Below are 16,661 nucleotides of genomic sequence, written 5' to 3' on the forward strand. Positions count from 1 at the left end.
CTCTTCGCATGAGGTGGCCAAAGTATTGGAGTTTCAGCTTTAGCATCAGTCCCTCCAACGAACACCCAGGACTGATCTCCTTTAGAATGGACTGGTTGGGTCTCCTTGCAGTCCAAGGGACTCTCAAGAGTCTTCTCCAGCACCACAGTTCAAAAGTATCAATTCTTAGGCGATCAGCTTTCTTCACAGTCCAACTCTCACATCCATACATGACCACTGGAAAAACCATAGCCTTGACTAGATGGACCTTGGTTGGCAAAGTAATGTCTCTGCTTTTTTAATATACTATCTAGGTTGGTCATAACTTTCCTTCCAAGGAGCAGGCATCTTAATTTCATGGCTGTAGTCACCATCTGCAGTGATTTTGGAGCCCCCCCGAAATAAAGTCTGACACTGTTTCCATTGTTTCCCAATCTATTTGCCATGAGGTGATGGGACCGAATGCCATGATCTTAGTTTTCTGAATGTTGAGCTTCAAGCCAACTTTTTCACTCTCCTCTTTCACTTTCATCAAGAGGTTCTTTAATTCTCCTTCACTTTCTGCCATAAGGGTGGTGTCATCTGCATATCTGAGGTTATTGATATTTCTCCTGGAAATCTTGATTCCAGTTTGTGCTTCATCCAGCCCAGCATTTCTTATGATGTACTCTGCATATAAGATAAATAAAAAGGGTGACAATGTACAACCTTGATGTACTCCTTTTCCTATTTGGAACCAGTCTGTTGTTCCATGTCCAGTTCTAACTGTTGCTTCTTGACCTGCATACAGATTTCACAGGAGGCGGGTCAGTGATCTGATATTCCCATCACTTTCAAAATTTTCCACAGTTTATTGTGATCCACACAGTCAAAGGTATATAGTCTGATCTAGAACAGGGAGAGGTTTTTATTTTTACAAACGAAAGTTAAACCATTCACAGTTGGTAAATAGTGTAATGGAACATCTTACTAGTTCATATGAGATTTTCCACCATCACATTGTTTTATAATGATTCATGCAAGGTTTTTTGTGATTAAAGACAAGACTCTAGTAGTATATGAAAAAAGAGTAACAAAGCTGACATTCCTCAAAAATGCCTTGTGCGTGTGATTGCTTTATTGCCTTCAAGAACCCCTGTATTTTCTACTTTTGTAGAGCTGTGTGGAGATGCAAAGTCATAAAAAAATGATAGATTCATGAGAATGATTATATTTGATCTTTAATTTTTTGGAAATGATCTTTGTTAGAATTGAATGCCCTCAAGCACCTTCATATCAAAAGATGAAGCATGAACCTTATGGTTTTAAGCTGAAGAATGTTGATTGACACTAGTTAGCACAAATGCCAATAGATTTAACTGTGCTTGTATTTTTTAAAAAAGCTTAGATCAGACTAGTTACTAGTCTTATCAGTGCTCTGGTTATAGTTTCATAGGTTTTGAGTAGTCTGCTTGTAACATTTTATTGTTAGTCTCATTTTCTTTATTGCATGATTTTATATTATATAAGGTTTCATAGCAATGTTTACATGTCATAGTAGGGAATGCTTGTACAGAGAGATTAAATGTTTTCAGTATGATACTGTTGGCTTTCAGCTATCTGAATGTTCAAAACCCAGCTCTCTCTGGTTCAGCATCTCCAGAGAAACTTTTGGCGGTCGTGTGTGTGTGTGTACACGTGTGTGTGGAAGGGCAGTGAAGGGTATGGGGGTTTGTCTAACTGCTTCTTATTAAGACTCTACTATTTTTTAGCCTCACTTATATTCCTCCTTTTAGAAGTACTCAGTGTTTCTAATTTCTGAGTTTTTCTGAGACTATTTTTTTTGGCCACTGTGTGTAGCATGCAGGATCTTAGTTCCCCGACCAGGGATTGAACCTGTGTAGCCCGCGGTGGGAGCATGGAGTCTTAGTCATTGGACTGCCAGGGAAGTCCCTGTTAACTTTAATATTGGTTTAGATTGTTTATTCATAATTTAAAAGTTACTTTTTCTACTTTCTTTCAGTATCCGATATAGAAGGTGGTGATGGACTGCAGCTCAGAAAGGAACATACTCTCAAAATATTTGCTTATATCAATTCCTGGACACAGAGGTATGCGTCTTTAGGTACTTTGAAGACTAACTTTCTGAGTTGTATTTTATTTTACATTTTAATTTTTTGTTTTTTTGGTCACACCCACGTGGCTTATATTATCTTAGTTCCCCAACCAGGGATTGACTTTCACTCTTGGCAGTGAAAGCATGGAGTTCTAACCACTGGATTGCCAGGGAATTTTTAGTTCTTATTTTGGAAAAACTTCATTAATTCGTTTAGGCCATGCTGCAGGGCTTATGGAATCTTAATTCCCTGACCAGGGATTGAACCTGTACCCCTGCAGTGGAAGCTCAAGTATTATACCACCAGGGAATTCCCCCTTGTTGTATTTTAAATTAACATTGTCATCAAACTTTTTCTTTAGGGTTTTGGTTATTTACCTTTTGTCATTAAATCACAGTTTATCAATATTAAATCTTCTCCAGTTATTCTTGGGATCATTCATGGCTTTGTTTTTAAAACATGAATTGTTTAGAAATATGGGAATGATTCTGTCATTACTTAGAAACATGGAAATGAGTGAAATGGTAAAAAATAATTATTTTGAGAGATTGAACAATCATTATGTCATAGCTAGAGATCTATAACAAACTTAATCTTTTAAAACAGTATTATAGTAGAGGACACTTTGACCGTTCTGGAAGCTACTTTCTATTTGTTCCTTCCACAATTAATATGTATATTAGTTTAATCTTTAAATTATATATATATATATATATATAGAGAGAGAGAATAAAATTTTACAGAACAGTCATTAATATAACCACAGTGTATAGCAGGGATTTGCAAATTACTGTTCCTCGACATGAGTTTAGCTGGTCATGGCTAAAAAATTCTTATACTTATGTACCTATTTGTTTAAAGATTCTTAGCTCTTCTGAAATTTTTTGGGAAAAGAAAATGAAGCATTGTGTGCAGTGATTAATGAACACATTAAATACAGTAATAACATAGGTGAATGTCGTGAGGTAACAGACTGATCATGGAGTTTATCAGAATAGTTTCATTTCATATAGCATTTGCTCTACAGTAGCATCCCTTTCTTTATCCTGTGTTTTCTCTTTCTCTCTTGTCAATAAAGTGGTGCATGTATTTGTTCCAAAAAGATTGTAGATTTTAAAACATAAGTGCCATTATTATTGGGCATCTCTTTGCTCAGTCTTACTGACCTGAGTTTCTTTTGAGTAAGTTTATCTATGCTTGCTGTTTGTCCCTTTCATTGTGGGTAGGATAGATGATTGGATATTTTGTAATACTAATATGTTAATGATTTATAATTAACATTAAAAATCTCAAGTATTTGCTGAGAAATGATGCATTTTAGTCATAATTTTGAATTTACTGCAGCTCCAGCTCGGTAGCAACATGTTATTTACTGGGATAAAATCTTATTCCTGATTTCAGGATTTATAAGTGTGCCACTAAATAAAATTAAATTCAGAGAATTACCATTTTCCTGGCACCTCACCACTAGTTATCAGTGGAGCTGAATGAGTCCTTTCCTAGTTCACATTTGTCCTAGATGTATACTCTTAATCCTTGTATCAGGAAACCTTAACTAGGAATCTTGGATTGGGAATGAAAATATAAATAAAATTTTAATATGTACAGTTTTAGGCAGTAATTTGTAGCTCTCACTGTAGAGACTGCCTTTTATCTGATGCTGTTCCGGAATATAGTGATTAAGAGTGTGGCCTTGGAGCCAGGTAGATGTGGCTTCCAATCCTTCATCACCTGTGTACTAGGTGATTATGACAAATTAGCTAACTTCTGTAAACTCTTACTTCCTTACTTGTGAAATGAGTAATAATAAAGCTACTACTGTCTTCATGAGGTTGAAGAAACAAGATACTTAGTACAGTAGCTAAACAAAGGAACTTAATTAAACACCTATTTTAATTAAAATTGTTACAACTTATTTTAGAAAATGAAATGTATGTTGAAGGGGTATATAAGCTAAAGAATGAAATGTCAAATTGGAAAACAGTTTGTCATATTTATAATGCTGTTCACATGTTGATAAGTAGCGGTAGTTATTTAGCTGATAGTAAAAAGTACCAAGGTTCGTCTAGTCAAGGCAATGGTTTTTCCCGTGGTCATGTATGGATGTGAGAGTTGGACTGTGAAGAAAGCTGATCGCCGAAGAATTGATGCTTTTGAACTGTGGTGTTGGAGAAGACTCTTGAGAGTCCCTTATACTGCAAGGAGATCCAACCAGTCCATTGTAAAGGAGATCAGTCCTGGATGTTCATTGGAGGGACTGATGCTAAAGCTGAGACTCCAATACTTTGGCCACCTCATGCGACGAGTTGACTCACTGGAAAAGACTCTGATGCTGGGAAAGGTTGGGGGTGGGAGGAGAAGGGGACGACGGAGAATGAGATGGCTGGATGGCATCACCGACTCTGTGGACGTGAGTTTGAGTGACCTCCGGGAGTTGGTGATGGACAGGGATGCCTGGCGTGCTGTGATTCATGGGGTCGCAAAGAGTCGGACACGACTGAGCGACTGAACTGAACTGAACTGAAAAAGTACCAATACTTTGGCCACCTCATGCGACAAGTTGACTCACTGGAAAAGAGTCTGATGCTGGGAGGGATTGGGGGTGGGAGGAGACGGGGACAACAGAGAATGAGATAGCTGGATGGCATCACCGACTTGATGGACATGAGTTTGAGTGAACTCCTGGAGTTCTTGATGGACAGGGAGGCCTGGCGTGCTGTGATTCATGGGGTCGCAAAGAGTCGGACACGACTGAGTGACTGAACTGAACTGAAGGTTGGATACTGTAGGTGAACAGTTCTTTCTCATGTTTAGCAGTACCATGCCAGGAAAATGTTAGATCCGTTGGAATATTTGTTAGATCAAATTATGGAATCCAGGTTGAAATAATTTAATTTTGACATACATGTCAAAAAAAAAGTTACAACTTCCTCATGAATGTGTAGTTGGTATTTTTATTATATTAATTAATGCTACATATTTTATGTTGGGGACTTGCCAAGTGGCTCAGGGGATAAAGAATCCACCTGTAATGCAGAAGACATGGGTGCGATCCCTGGGTTGGGAAGATTCCCTCGAGTAAGAAATGGCGACCCACTCCAGGATTCTTGCCTGGAGAATCCCATGGACAGAGGAAGCATGGTGGGCTACAGCCTATAGGTTCACAAAGAGTGAGACATGATTGAAGTGACTGAGCACACATGCATTTTATGTTATCATTTAGAAATTTTTATTGTGTGTTCTTATGATATTCCACTCACATAGGCAGCACAAAACTCTACTTAAGTAATAAAGTCTTATCAGACTGGTAGTAATAGGGGTAGGACTGAGAATAAAATAGGATAAGCTCAGGTAGTCAAAGGTAATGTATGATTTTGGTGTACAAATACAAGGCAATATGTGTAGAGTTTAAAAAATAAAAGGGGAGGAAAAGGCCTATAAAAAAGTCCATTGTCTCCTGTCTTCTCAGCCCCATTTCTGTTTTCACCTCTTTAAAATGTTGGGTTTGATATTAACTTATTTTCTGAAATAGTAATTGTATTTGTTATGTTAAAAAATCATTGCTATTGCTTTATTAATTATAGATATAATTTGTGAACTTCCTTTTCTGATGCATAACGGTTTCACCCACTTAACCTTCCCCATCCTCTCAATGTAATTACATCAGTTCTTGAGGTGGTTCTAAACATGAAAATAATTGCTCAGTGATTGCCAAAAAAGATTCTGTGATTCACTTTATAACTTAAAAGATACAGTTCGTTGTTTTTCTTTTGTTATTCTTTGTTTCATAGAGTTAGGTGGCTTGTTTTTCATTTGATTATTTTCTGGGTGGGAATCACTTATTCTTCCCCCAAATCTACAGCCCTTCTTAGGGCTAGTTTTTACGTTATGTACATCATTAAGTGATCTTTTCTTTCTTTCCTTCTCTCCATCTCCTTTGGACTTCATCTTCCTACTCCAGTCTGTATTGATTTCTCGTTAGGGTTACTGAAACAGCTATCTTTTCTTTAGATCATCCTTGAAATTTCTTTTGCTTTTCTGTTGTATTGGATCTCTAGTTTCATGGATTGCATACCATCTTTATTAGTTTACTTCTTTGTTTTGTTTGGATGAAGTGTTTTCTGAGAAAAATTACATGGGAGATGAATGGTTTTTTAGACCTTTGTGGCCTAAAAATGAAATGTCTCTTCTGCCCTTACTTTTATTAATAACTTTTGTTGGGTACAGAATACTAGATAGAAAATTATTATCTCTCAGAATATTGAAAGTGTTATTCCATTGTATTACATTGTATTTTATCTCCTAGTATTACTTTGAGGAAGTATGCACTGTTTTTATTCCTGAGCTTTTCCATGTCACTCTTTTCACTCTCCCTGCAAGCTTTTAGGATCTTTATCCCTCCTTGGCTTCAGAAATTTCATGATGATATGTGTTTTGATGGGTTTTCAGTTCTGAATTTTATTTTTATTTCATAGTTTCCTTAGCTCTGTATTTCCTGCTGTCTTCTTGCAAATATCAGTCAGAAATTATACCTCCTTGATTGATAGTTTTTCTTTTTTTCCCCATTATTTTTCTTTGTCTAGTCTACTTTCTGGGAGATTTCTCCAGTTTATCTCTGGATATTCTATTGAATTTTACAAATTGATTTAATTTCTTTTTAAATTGTGAATGATATATAAGCAAAAGCTATATAGTGCACATCTGTACACATTAAAAGGCTCTGTTTTGTAACTGGAATGTGTTTTTTAACAGTATTCTGTTCCGGTAATTGAGTATCTTTCATTTCTCTTGAGGATATAAATTAAAACCTTTTTTCTTGCTGCATTTTATCTACTGCCTCTAAATTTCTTTTAATTGTTCGCTTTGATCTGTTTTTAGTGACAGTTTTTCCTGGAAAGTCTTATTGTCCTTGGCTATCTTTTCATGGTTAAGAGAGGGCCGCTGAAAAATAGATTGCAGGTTCTGTGTGAATGCGGCATCTCAGGTTTTGGCCTGTACTGTATGATGTGGTAAAATGTTGAGCAGACTTTACTGTAGGCGTTTTCTCTCGCATTGTTCACATTTTCTAAGTCTTTCCCCTTGAGATAGATTAATCTGATGGTACTTGAGGGAGGTTCACCATTCAGTCATAATTTTATATAATTCTCTCACTTTCATTTTCTTATATCTCTACCTTCTTTAGTATCTTATGTTCCTGAGTTTATCTTGTTCATTTTATGTACAGTAAGAATTTCTTCTTTTCCTGGATCAGGTAGGGGTAATATTCTTGCTGTCTGGAATGGGAGCCTGCAGGTTTTAACAGTCCCTTTCATTTAGTCCTATTTCCTATTATGCTTTATTTCTGCCTCTGAGGTGTCTGAAGCTCTTCAGTCATGAGCTTTTCCAGTGTTTTGTGGGGTGAATCCTTTTGCTGATAGTTTTCTCCTGTGGCCCCTTCTAAGTCTGTTTATTTGGAACACAGTTACTTATTTTTCCTCCCTTTCTATCATCCAGAATTTCTTGCTGTCTTTTCTTCCATTATCTCTTTAATGAATTTTTTCCTTACGTATATTTGTAATGTGATTTACAACATAGAAGAAGTAAATTTATTTGTAAAATCAGATTGGGCTTAACTGAAAAAGTGATGTTTTTGTTTTAAAAAACTAAATTTTTTTCCCTCCTTGTGTTGTGGGTGTGGATACAGAGAGACATGCTGAATTGAGAATTCAGATACCTAGACTTCTCAGAATTGAATAGGCAGTACAGTGTATAATTTATATAGTATGTAATTATTTTAAAGATATGTGTTTGTGTGTGTGTATTCATATAGATCCTCAACTCTCCTTGAACATGTATATTTTACATTTGTAAGGACCTAGATCCAGTTTGTTGCTTTGTTCACATATCAATTTAGTATTTTAAGATTAGTGTCCTAGTCAGTTATCAAACAATTTAATGCTCATATCATGATAGTGAATTTTAATTTTATTATTTCTTAATTTTATTTTATATTGGAGTATAGTTGATCTACAGTATTGTATTAGTTTCAGGTGTATAGCAAAGTGATTCAGTTACACATATATCTATTCTTCAGATTCTTATATAGGTTATTACAGAATATTGAGTAGAGTTTGCTGTGCTGTATCGTAGGTCTTTGTTGATTATCTGTTTTATATATAGTAGTATATATATGTTAATACCAAGTTCCTAAATTATCCCTCCCCCCTACCTTTCCTCTTTGGTAACCATAAATTCCTTTTTGAAGTCTGAGTCTGTTTTGTAAATAAGTTCATTTGTATCTTTTTTTTTTTTTTAAAGTTTCACATACAAGAGATTATCATTTGATATTTATCTTTCTCTGTCAGATTTACTTCACTTAGTATGATAATCTCTAGGTCCATCCATGACAGTGAATTTTTAAAGTAAATTTGACTAACTCTTTGGCTTTACTGATCCGAAATCTGACCTTAAAAGTTTGTTTTTTGAGGAGAAACTCAAGATGCCATTTTCACTAAAGATAGTCAAATGTATGATTCTTCCCTTTGACCTTTTTAAAAACAACAATAGGGAGTTCTCTGGTGGTCCAGTGGCTAAGACTTTGTGCTCCCAATGCAGGGGCCTGGGTTTGATCCCTGGTGATGGAACTACAGCCCCCATGCTGCAACTAAGTCCTGGCACAGCCAAATAAATAATTGAAAAAAAAACCACATAAGCATTTATTATCCTGAGAAATACATTTATTATCTCAATTATAAACATTTATCATCAGTCACTGTATGAATAGGAGTTTGGAAGTGGTTTAATTGGTTGGTTCTGGTGGTAGTCATGACCTTACATGAGACCGGAGGATCTGTTTCCAAGTTGACTCCCTTTCATGGTTGGCGAATGGGTGGTTAGTGGAAGGCTAGTTTTTTTTCATGTGGACCTTGCTGTGGCCTCCTTGAGTGTCTTATGTGTTAGCTGGCTTCCTTCAGAGTGAGTGATCCTAAAGAACCAGGTAGAAGCAAGGTCTTTTATGACCTAGTCTTAGATGTCACACATTGTCATTTCTGCCACATTCCGTTCATTAGTCATTAAGTCTGGTCCACATTCAAGAGGAGGAAAATTGGGCTTCCCTTTTTAAAGGGAAGAGTATTAAAGAGTTTGTGGCCGTACTTCAAATCTTCCACACCTAGAGAAAATGAAATTATTCTTACATGGCCATACAGGAAGTTGGTGATCTTTTTGGTACAATAAGAGTTTTGATTTGTTTTGATAAATAGATGCAAATTGTGATAGTCGCTTAACTGTCGTCTGTCTTTGGATACATTATAACATGGTTCAGTTCAGTTCAGTCGCTCAGTCGTGTCCGACTCTCTGCGACCCCATGAATCACAGCACGCCATGCCTCCCTGTCCATCACCAACTCCCGGAATTCACTCAAACTCATGTCCACAGAGTTGGTGATGCCAGCCAGCCATCTCATTCTCCTCCCGCCCCCAACCTTTACCAGCATCAGAGTCTTTTCCAGTGAGTCAACTCGTCGCATGAGGTGTCCAAAGTATTGCAGTTTCAGCTTTAGTATCAGTCCTTCCAATGAACACCTAGGACTGATAACATGGTACTTGTGTATTATTTACTTCTTGATTCACCATACCCCTTTGATTATCTATAAAATTTTAGGCATTGTGCTAACTGAACATGTCTAAGGGAACTATAATTATGTGTAATAATTAGACTCTTATTATTTTTATTCTTGTTTTTTACTGGAACTGAAGTAAGTGTGTATGTGTGTTATTCCTAAACACTTTTGATCTGCTAGATAGGGTAGGAATGTCCTTCTAAATAGCCTTCAAATAAGTTATTAATTTTGGCCACTGCACAGCTGGCATGTAGAATCTTAGTTCCCTGACCAGAGTGGAAGCACAGAGTCTTAACCATTGGACTGCCAAGAAAATCCCAAGGAAATTATTTTTATTTAAAAGTTTTCTTTGTGCTGCGTCTTCATTGTTGTGCAGGGGCTTCTTGTGGCATGTGGGATCTTAGTTCCCCAACCAGGGATTGAACCTGCATCCTCCCTTTGGAAGGCAGATTCTTAACTACTGTACTACCAGGGTAGTCCCCTGCAAATTATTTTTAAATGTAACTTAAAAAAGAAGCTTTTATTGGGGGTATAGCTGAATAACAAACAGTGTTGTGATAGTTGCAGGTGAACACCAAAGAGATTCAGCTGTACATATACATTTATCCATTCTCCCCCCAAAATGTAAATTTTTTTATTAGTTGACAACAGAATCCCTTATGTAAGATAATGAGTCAAGTTTACTAACAAGATATTTTATTATAATCCGTTTCCTAATGACTTATTAAACATGCATTGAGTCCTTAGTACTTAGGGAAACAGAGATACAGCTATAATTCTTGTTCTTAAATAGTTCTTTGTCTGGAGGGATAAGTAAGTAACTAAGTGTTAGTCTCTCAGTTGTGCCCGACTCTTTGCAGCCCCATGGACCACAGCCCACCAGGCTCCTCTGTCCGTGAGATTTTCCAGGCAAGAATACTGGAGTGGGTTGCCATTTCCTTCTCCAGGGGATCTTCCCAACTCAGAGAATGAACCCGGATCTCCTGCACTGCAGGCAGATTCTCACCAACTTAGCTACAAGGGAAGGGAAGTCTGGAGGGATAGATAAAATATAAAACTGAAGATGATAGCTGTTAATCTAATTTAGTGACTTTTTACTAGTATCAGTTTTTGGTGTGATGCTATCTTTTAAAGTTTTTATAGTGCTACTCTATCAGAAGGGAAGAAATACAATTATTTTATTTGTAAATAAAAATATTTTAGTATTTACTTTTTTAATACTGTTTTTTAGAAAGATATAATTGTTGCCTCTTTAGGAAGCATTTATTAATTAAAATTTTTTTTTCTCTTGTAGGCAATGTCTGTGCTGCTTCAAAGAGTATAAGCATTTGGAGATTTTTAACCAAGTAGTGTGTGCACTTATTAATTTAGTGATTGCCCAAGTTCAAGTGCTCCGAGATCAGCTTTGTAAACATTGTACTACTATAAACATAGATTCCACATGGCAAGATGAGAGTAATCAAGTGGAAGAACCACAGAATATAGAAAGAGAATGTAATGAAGGAAGTACAGAAAGACAAAAATCAATAGAAAAAAAATCAAACTCTACAAGAATTTGTAATCTGACTGAGGAAGAATCTTCAAAGAGCTCTGATCCTTTTAGTTTGTGGAGTACAGATGAGAAGGAAAAACTCTTACTGTGTGTGGCAAAAATTTTTCAGATTCAGTTTCCCTTATATACTGCTTACAAGCATAATACTCATCCTACTATAGAGGTATGTAAAAATAGGTATTGTGAATTTTAAGTAATACCAAGTCATGGTTATGTTGGTAATTTCTCACTTCTGAATAAATAAGAAGATAGTCATTATTGATGGAAAATTATAAAAATCACTATTGTTATAAAAATTATTTTGGATTTCTTCTGAGCATTTCTGTAGCGACTTGTGTTGAACATTTGCTCAGTGTAGTTCTAGTAAGGAAAGATTTATAAATTGAACTCATAAAAATGAAACTATCACTGATAGATATTTTGCTAATATATATCTATGCTCTACTTGCTGTGACTTTCAAAAACTAGTAATTGAGGAAAAAGAAGAACATGGAATTTCGTTTTTAGAAATGTGGGTTAGCAGAATTTGAAATTCCTTTTATAAAGAAAAAATGCTTAACAAATTGTAATTATAGTTTTAAATAATAGTATTTTCTTTTGCACTCAAGATGCTTTACTTATTCCACTAGTGATTTTTTTTTCTCCCCATCCCTCCCTTCTTCCCTCCTCCACTAGTGATATTTATACAATCCTTTCCATCTTAGGTTTATTTAGATAATGGCATTTATTTCTCCAGATAGTAGGAATTGAAACAGTTATGTGATAATGTATGATAATAATGGCTTAAAACAATAGTGATTATTTCTCATGATTCCATGGCTTGCCTGGGCAATTCCTTTGCTGGTTTTTGTATGGCCTCACTTAATACAGTTGCCTTTATTTTGGAAGTTGGATGGGTTTGAGAGTCCAAGATGGTCTCATTCACATGTCTGATCGTGCTGGCTGCTCCTGAGGGCTTCTTGGATTTTTCTCTGCATGGCCTCTCATTCTTTACTAGGGTAGCCTGGCTTCCTTACTCGATAGTCTTAACATTGATCCAGGAAGGCAAACCTGGAAGCTGTAAGGCCTCTTATAAAAGTCCAGCCTCGGAAATCACACAGTATCAACTTTGCCATATTCTGTCGGTTGAAGCAGTTCACAGGGACAGCTCAGATCAAAGGGGTGTGAAGTAGATTCTATATTGGATGGGAGGAGAGGTAAAGTTTCATTTTAAACTTTAAAGTACATTGTATTTTTCTATACATCCACGAATAGGTAGAGTTGTGGCCATTGACAAATCTACCACATGCCTTTATGTTTTTTAAGGCTCTTTTCTCCAGCTTATTTTTTCTATAACCTCCATACTGACTTCTCTAAACTTCTTTCTTCATCTGGAAAAAAATTGTTCTTTACTGAAAATGTTTTCAACACTGAATTGAGACTATTTAAAAATATAGCCCAGGAGGTGGTTATTTTCCCTATTAAAATTCTCCATAAGAATACTTAAATCAGATTGTGCTGTGTCTTCTAGTATTCTTAATAGTTATTGTCCCATAGAGAAACCTTTTAATTAATCTCCTATATGACATCAGATGTTTATTAATCATTCTAAAAAATGTTACCTTGGTCAACAAGGGGATCAGTTCATGCAAAACTGCAAAATTTAGTCTTAAGAACAGCACATGAATAGTGTTTTTAATGCCTTACATTGATAATTGAAAGATGCTAAAAATATTTTGATTAGGGATGTTAATATGTGAATATGTGAAATTTATTCAAAATGTTTCAGAAATATTTTTTTGTCCAGTTAAAAAATCTCTTGATAAGAATTATAGCCATACTAAATATGTCATTTTGTTCTTAAAATCAGTTTCCTCGTCACTTTTTAAAAAACAGTGATTTTCAAAAATTATCTACAAGTAATAGGCATAGTCACCCTCCCCTGTATTTTTCCTTGTGAATTAAAATGCCCTATTATTACCATTTTTGAGGATCATTCCATGTAACTACTTGGTTGAAAACAATGACTTTATGATCTTTAGGTAAAATTCTAATGAACACCATTCTTGGATAAAATGAAGGAGGGCTTTCCTTTTACAGAATTCCATATTCTTATACAGAATTTTCATTTCTTTGTATTGAATTTATATGTGCATCTTTAATATTCTGTTCATAATAGCTGTTTCCCAAGTTTCTATTATCTTAATGAGATGTTACCAGTATTCTAAAATTTCTAGTTTCTGTCCTTTGGCCATGTTATTAAATATGTTAAGGGCTAGCTGTTTCAAAGGGTCTTTGATGTAGTACACATATATATTATAAAATTATATGTATGTGTTTCTATATACATACAGATGTCATAAAGCTAATATTATGCAGTACTGTAGAGTTTACTAATGGTTTAATTTCACCTTTTGTAAGGAGGTAGTTCATCTAGTCTTCCCTCATACAGTGCTATGCATCCTTTCCTGATAAGGCCTTTTACTTTATTTTTTTAAGAGGAACAAATTGATCAAGACTCTGAGAAGATGCAGTGTTCCTATGTTAGTGTTTTGACACCTTTAGAAACTTAGTAAATATTGTTGCATATAAGAGAAAACTGACTTAGAGAGGTTAAAAGTTCTGGTTAGGCTTACATAGCGTATTGCTGAGAGAATTCTATAATTCAGGTCTTAATTCTGCATTGCTTCTCAAATGTTTTGGACTAATCACTGTAACTATTTTAATTCATTGTCAGTAGTGAATAAGATGGGAACTTGGAGTCTCTCTTCCTTCTCCCTTTCTCTCTGCATCCTTCTTTCTCTCCTGTCAAAGTTGAAAATATTTTGAAAGACATAGTCATTTAAAATAAGTAATAATTCTGAGGGTGAAGGAGGGGAGTGAAACAGCCGGCTAAAAAGTTAAATATTAAAATAACTTAGGATCATGGCATCTGGCCCCATTCAGTTCAGTTCAGTTCAGTCGCTCAGCCGTGTCTGACTCTTTGCGACCCCATGAATCACAGCACTCCAGGCCTCCCTGTCCATCGCCAACTCCCGGAGTTCACTTAAACTCATGTCCATCGAGTTGGTGATGCCATCCAGCCATCTCATTCTCTGTCGTCCCCTTCTTCTCCTGCCCCCAATCTCTCCCAGCATGAGTCTTTTCCAGTGAGTCAGCTCTTTGCATGAGGTGGCCAAAGTATTGGAGTTTCAGCTTCAACATCAGTCCTTCCAATGAACACCCAGGACTCATTACTTCATGGCAAATAGAGGGGGGAAAGGTGGAAGTAGTGACATATTTTCTCTTCTTGGGCTCTAAAATCACTGCCGATGGTGACTGCAGCTGTGAAATCAGAAGACATTTGCTTCTTGGCAGGAAAGCTATGACAAACCTATACAGTGTGTTGAAAAGAAGAGACATTACTATATTGACAAAGGTCTGTATAATCAAGGCTGTGGTCTTCCCAGTTGTCTCGTACAGTTGAGAGAGCTGGACCATGAAGAAGGCGGAGCACTGAAGATTTGATGCCTTCAAACTGTGGTGCTGGAGAAGACTCCTGTGAGTCCCTTGGACAGCGCGGAGATCAAACCAGTCAATCCTAAGGGAAATCAACCCTTGAAGTCCATTCGTTGAAAGGACTTGATGCTGAAGCTGAAACTCCAGTATTTTGGTTAGAAGATGCGAATAGCTGACTCACTGGAAAAGTCCCTGAGGCTGGGAAAGATTGAGGGCAGAAGGAGCAAAGGGCATCAGAGGATGATGAGGTGGCTGGGTGGCATCACCATCTCAATGGACGTGAAATTTGAGTGTGGGAGACGGTGAGGGATAGAGAGGCCTGGTATGCTGTAGTTCATGGGGTTGCAAAGAGTCAGACACGACTGGGCAACTGAGCAACAGCAATTCACAGAAAAAGTTTGTGGAGGCCAGTAACATTGTTTTCCTAATCCTGAATAGTATAGGTAATTCTAGCAGATGAATTAGTGCTCTAATGTTTTTTTCTCAGTGTGAAATGAATATAAAAATTACAGAGAGAAGAGAGGTCATGCCCTCTGTTGTTATTCAGTCACCAAGTCATGTCCAGCTCTGTGACCCCATGTACTGTAGCACACTAGGCCTCCCTGTGTTTCACCATCTCCTGAAAGTTCGCCCAAGTTCATGTCCATTGAATTGGTGATGCTATCCAACCATCTCATCCTCTGCTGCCCTGTGTTTCTTTTGCCTTCAGTCTTTCCCAACGTCAGGGTTTCTTCCAACGGGTTGGGTGTTGGCATCAGGTGGCCAAAGTATTGGCCGTTAAGCTTCAGCATCAGTCCTTCCAATGAATATGGAGGGTTGATTTCCTTTAGGATTGACTGGTTTGATCTCCCTGCTGTCCAAGGGACTCTCAAGAGTCTTTTCCAGCACCACAATTTAAAAGCGTCAGTTCTTTGGTGCTCAGCCTTTTCACGGTCCAGCTCTCACATCCGAACATGACTGCTTTGGCTATATGGAGTTTTGTTAACTTTGTTAACCCATATTGACTCTACATAATACTTAAAATGAGATTATAGCACCACCAAGTCCATGAGTAACACTGCACACCAGAATAGAATTCTGTTAGGAGAATTTCTCGCTTGGTCCATGATAGGTTCTAGAAATCTTATTCCAATCTGATATTCCAGCATGGTTCATCTGGTCCATGAATTATGTTTAGTAATACCACAGGAGTTCTTATTATTCTGAATTTTTTTAAAGACAAAAGCTTTGTTAAGAATAACTTAAAACTTTAGCCATGACCCTGGTAGTAGAGGCTTGCGAGTACTTTGGTACAGTTATTTTGACAAGTGTCTTGATCTCTCTGAGAACTTTTTTAGATTGTTCTTCAGTGTTCTGAGAGTTTTATGTATACTTTCAATCAGTTGTTTCCAAACCTGATTTCAGCAGTCGAACTTAAATATTTAAAATGGGTAACAGCGATGAATGTATAGGTTCCTTTGGCAGCTGCCTTTTCAGCTGTAATATCTTTCTGATTATGAAAGTAGCAGGTTCAGTATGACTAAAACACAGAGTATACAAAATAGTGTTTAAAAAGCTTTGAATCTTCCAATTTCTCCATCTTTTCCTCAAAAAAAAATTGTTATGAAATTAGTTCAGATTTTTTCAAGCATTAAAAAATTATGAAAATCAGATCATGTTTATAAATTCTGTTTTTAACAAATATATTATCTTTTTATGCATGTGCATATGGAATTCACTTTTTTTGGATTCACTTTATTTAACAGTAGTTTAAAGATATACTTTAATCACCCTAAAAATTAATTGCTTAAAGTATATATTATTTTCATAAATTTATGGAGTTGTATAACAATTACCACATTTCAATTTGAGAAAATTTTTGTCATTCCAAAAAGATCATCTCACATGGCATTTTGCCTTATTATTTTTGAAGGCTGCATAAGACCCTTGATGGTTATGTCACCATTTATTTATCCAT

At 36.3% G+C, this 16,661-nt stretch overlaps 1 protein-coding gene across 5 annotated transcripts in view; it reads left to right on the plus strand.

The window, feature by feature from the left end:
* The window catches only part of USP34 (ubiquitin specific peptidase 34), a 227,615-nt gene that overhangs the window by 38,524 nt on the left and 172,430 nt on the right, over nucleotides 1-16,661 (plus strand). For all 5 annotated transcript variants that reach the window (XR_016038579.1, XM_055399249.2, XM_055399252.2 and 2 more), the window contains exons 2-3: nucleotides 1,982-2,069; nucleotides 10,970-11,390. Coding sequence is in view for 4 of the 5 variants with exons in the window: in XM_055399249.2 (XP_055255224.2) it covers nucleotides 1,982-2,069; nucleotides 10,970-11,390 (509 nt within the window). In the remaining variant the exon portion in view is untranslated. The remainder of the gene's footprint in view (nucleotides 1-1,981; nucleotides 2,070-10,969; nucleotides 11,391-16,661) is intronic.

The sequence above is a fragment of the Moschus berezovskii genome, chromosome 11, assembly GCF_049115385.1.
Source record: "Moschus berezovskii isolate FMDL1 chromosome 11, NW_MosBer_1.0, whole genome shotgun sequence".
In the NCBI taxonomy this organism is placed as follows: Eukaryota; Metazoa; Chordata; class Mammalia; order Artiodactyla; family Moschidae; genus Moschus; species Moschus berezovskii.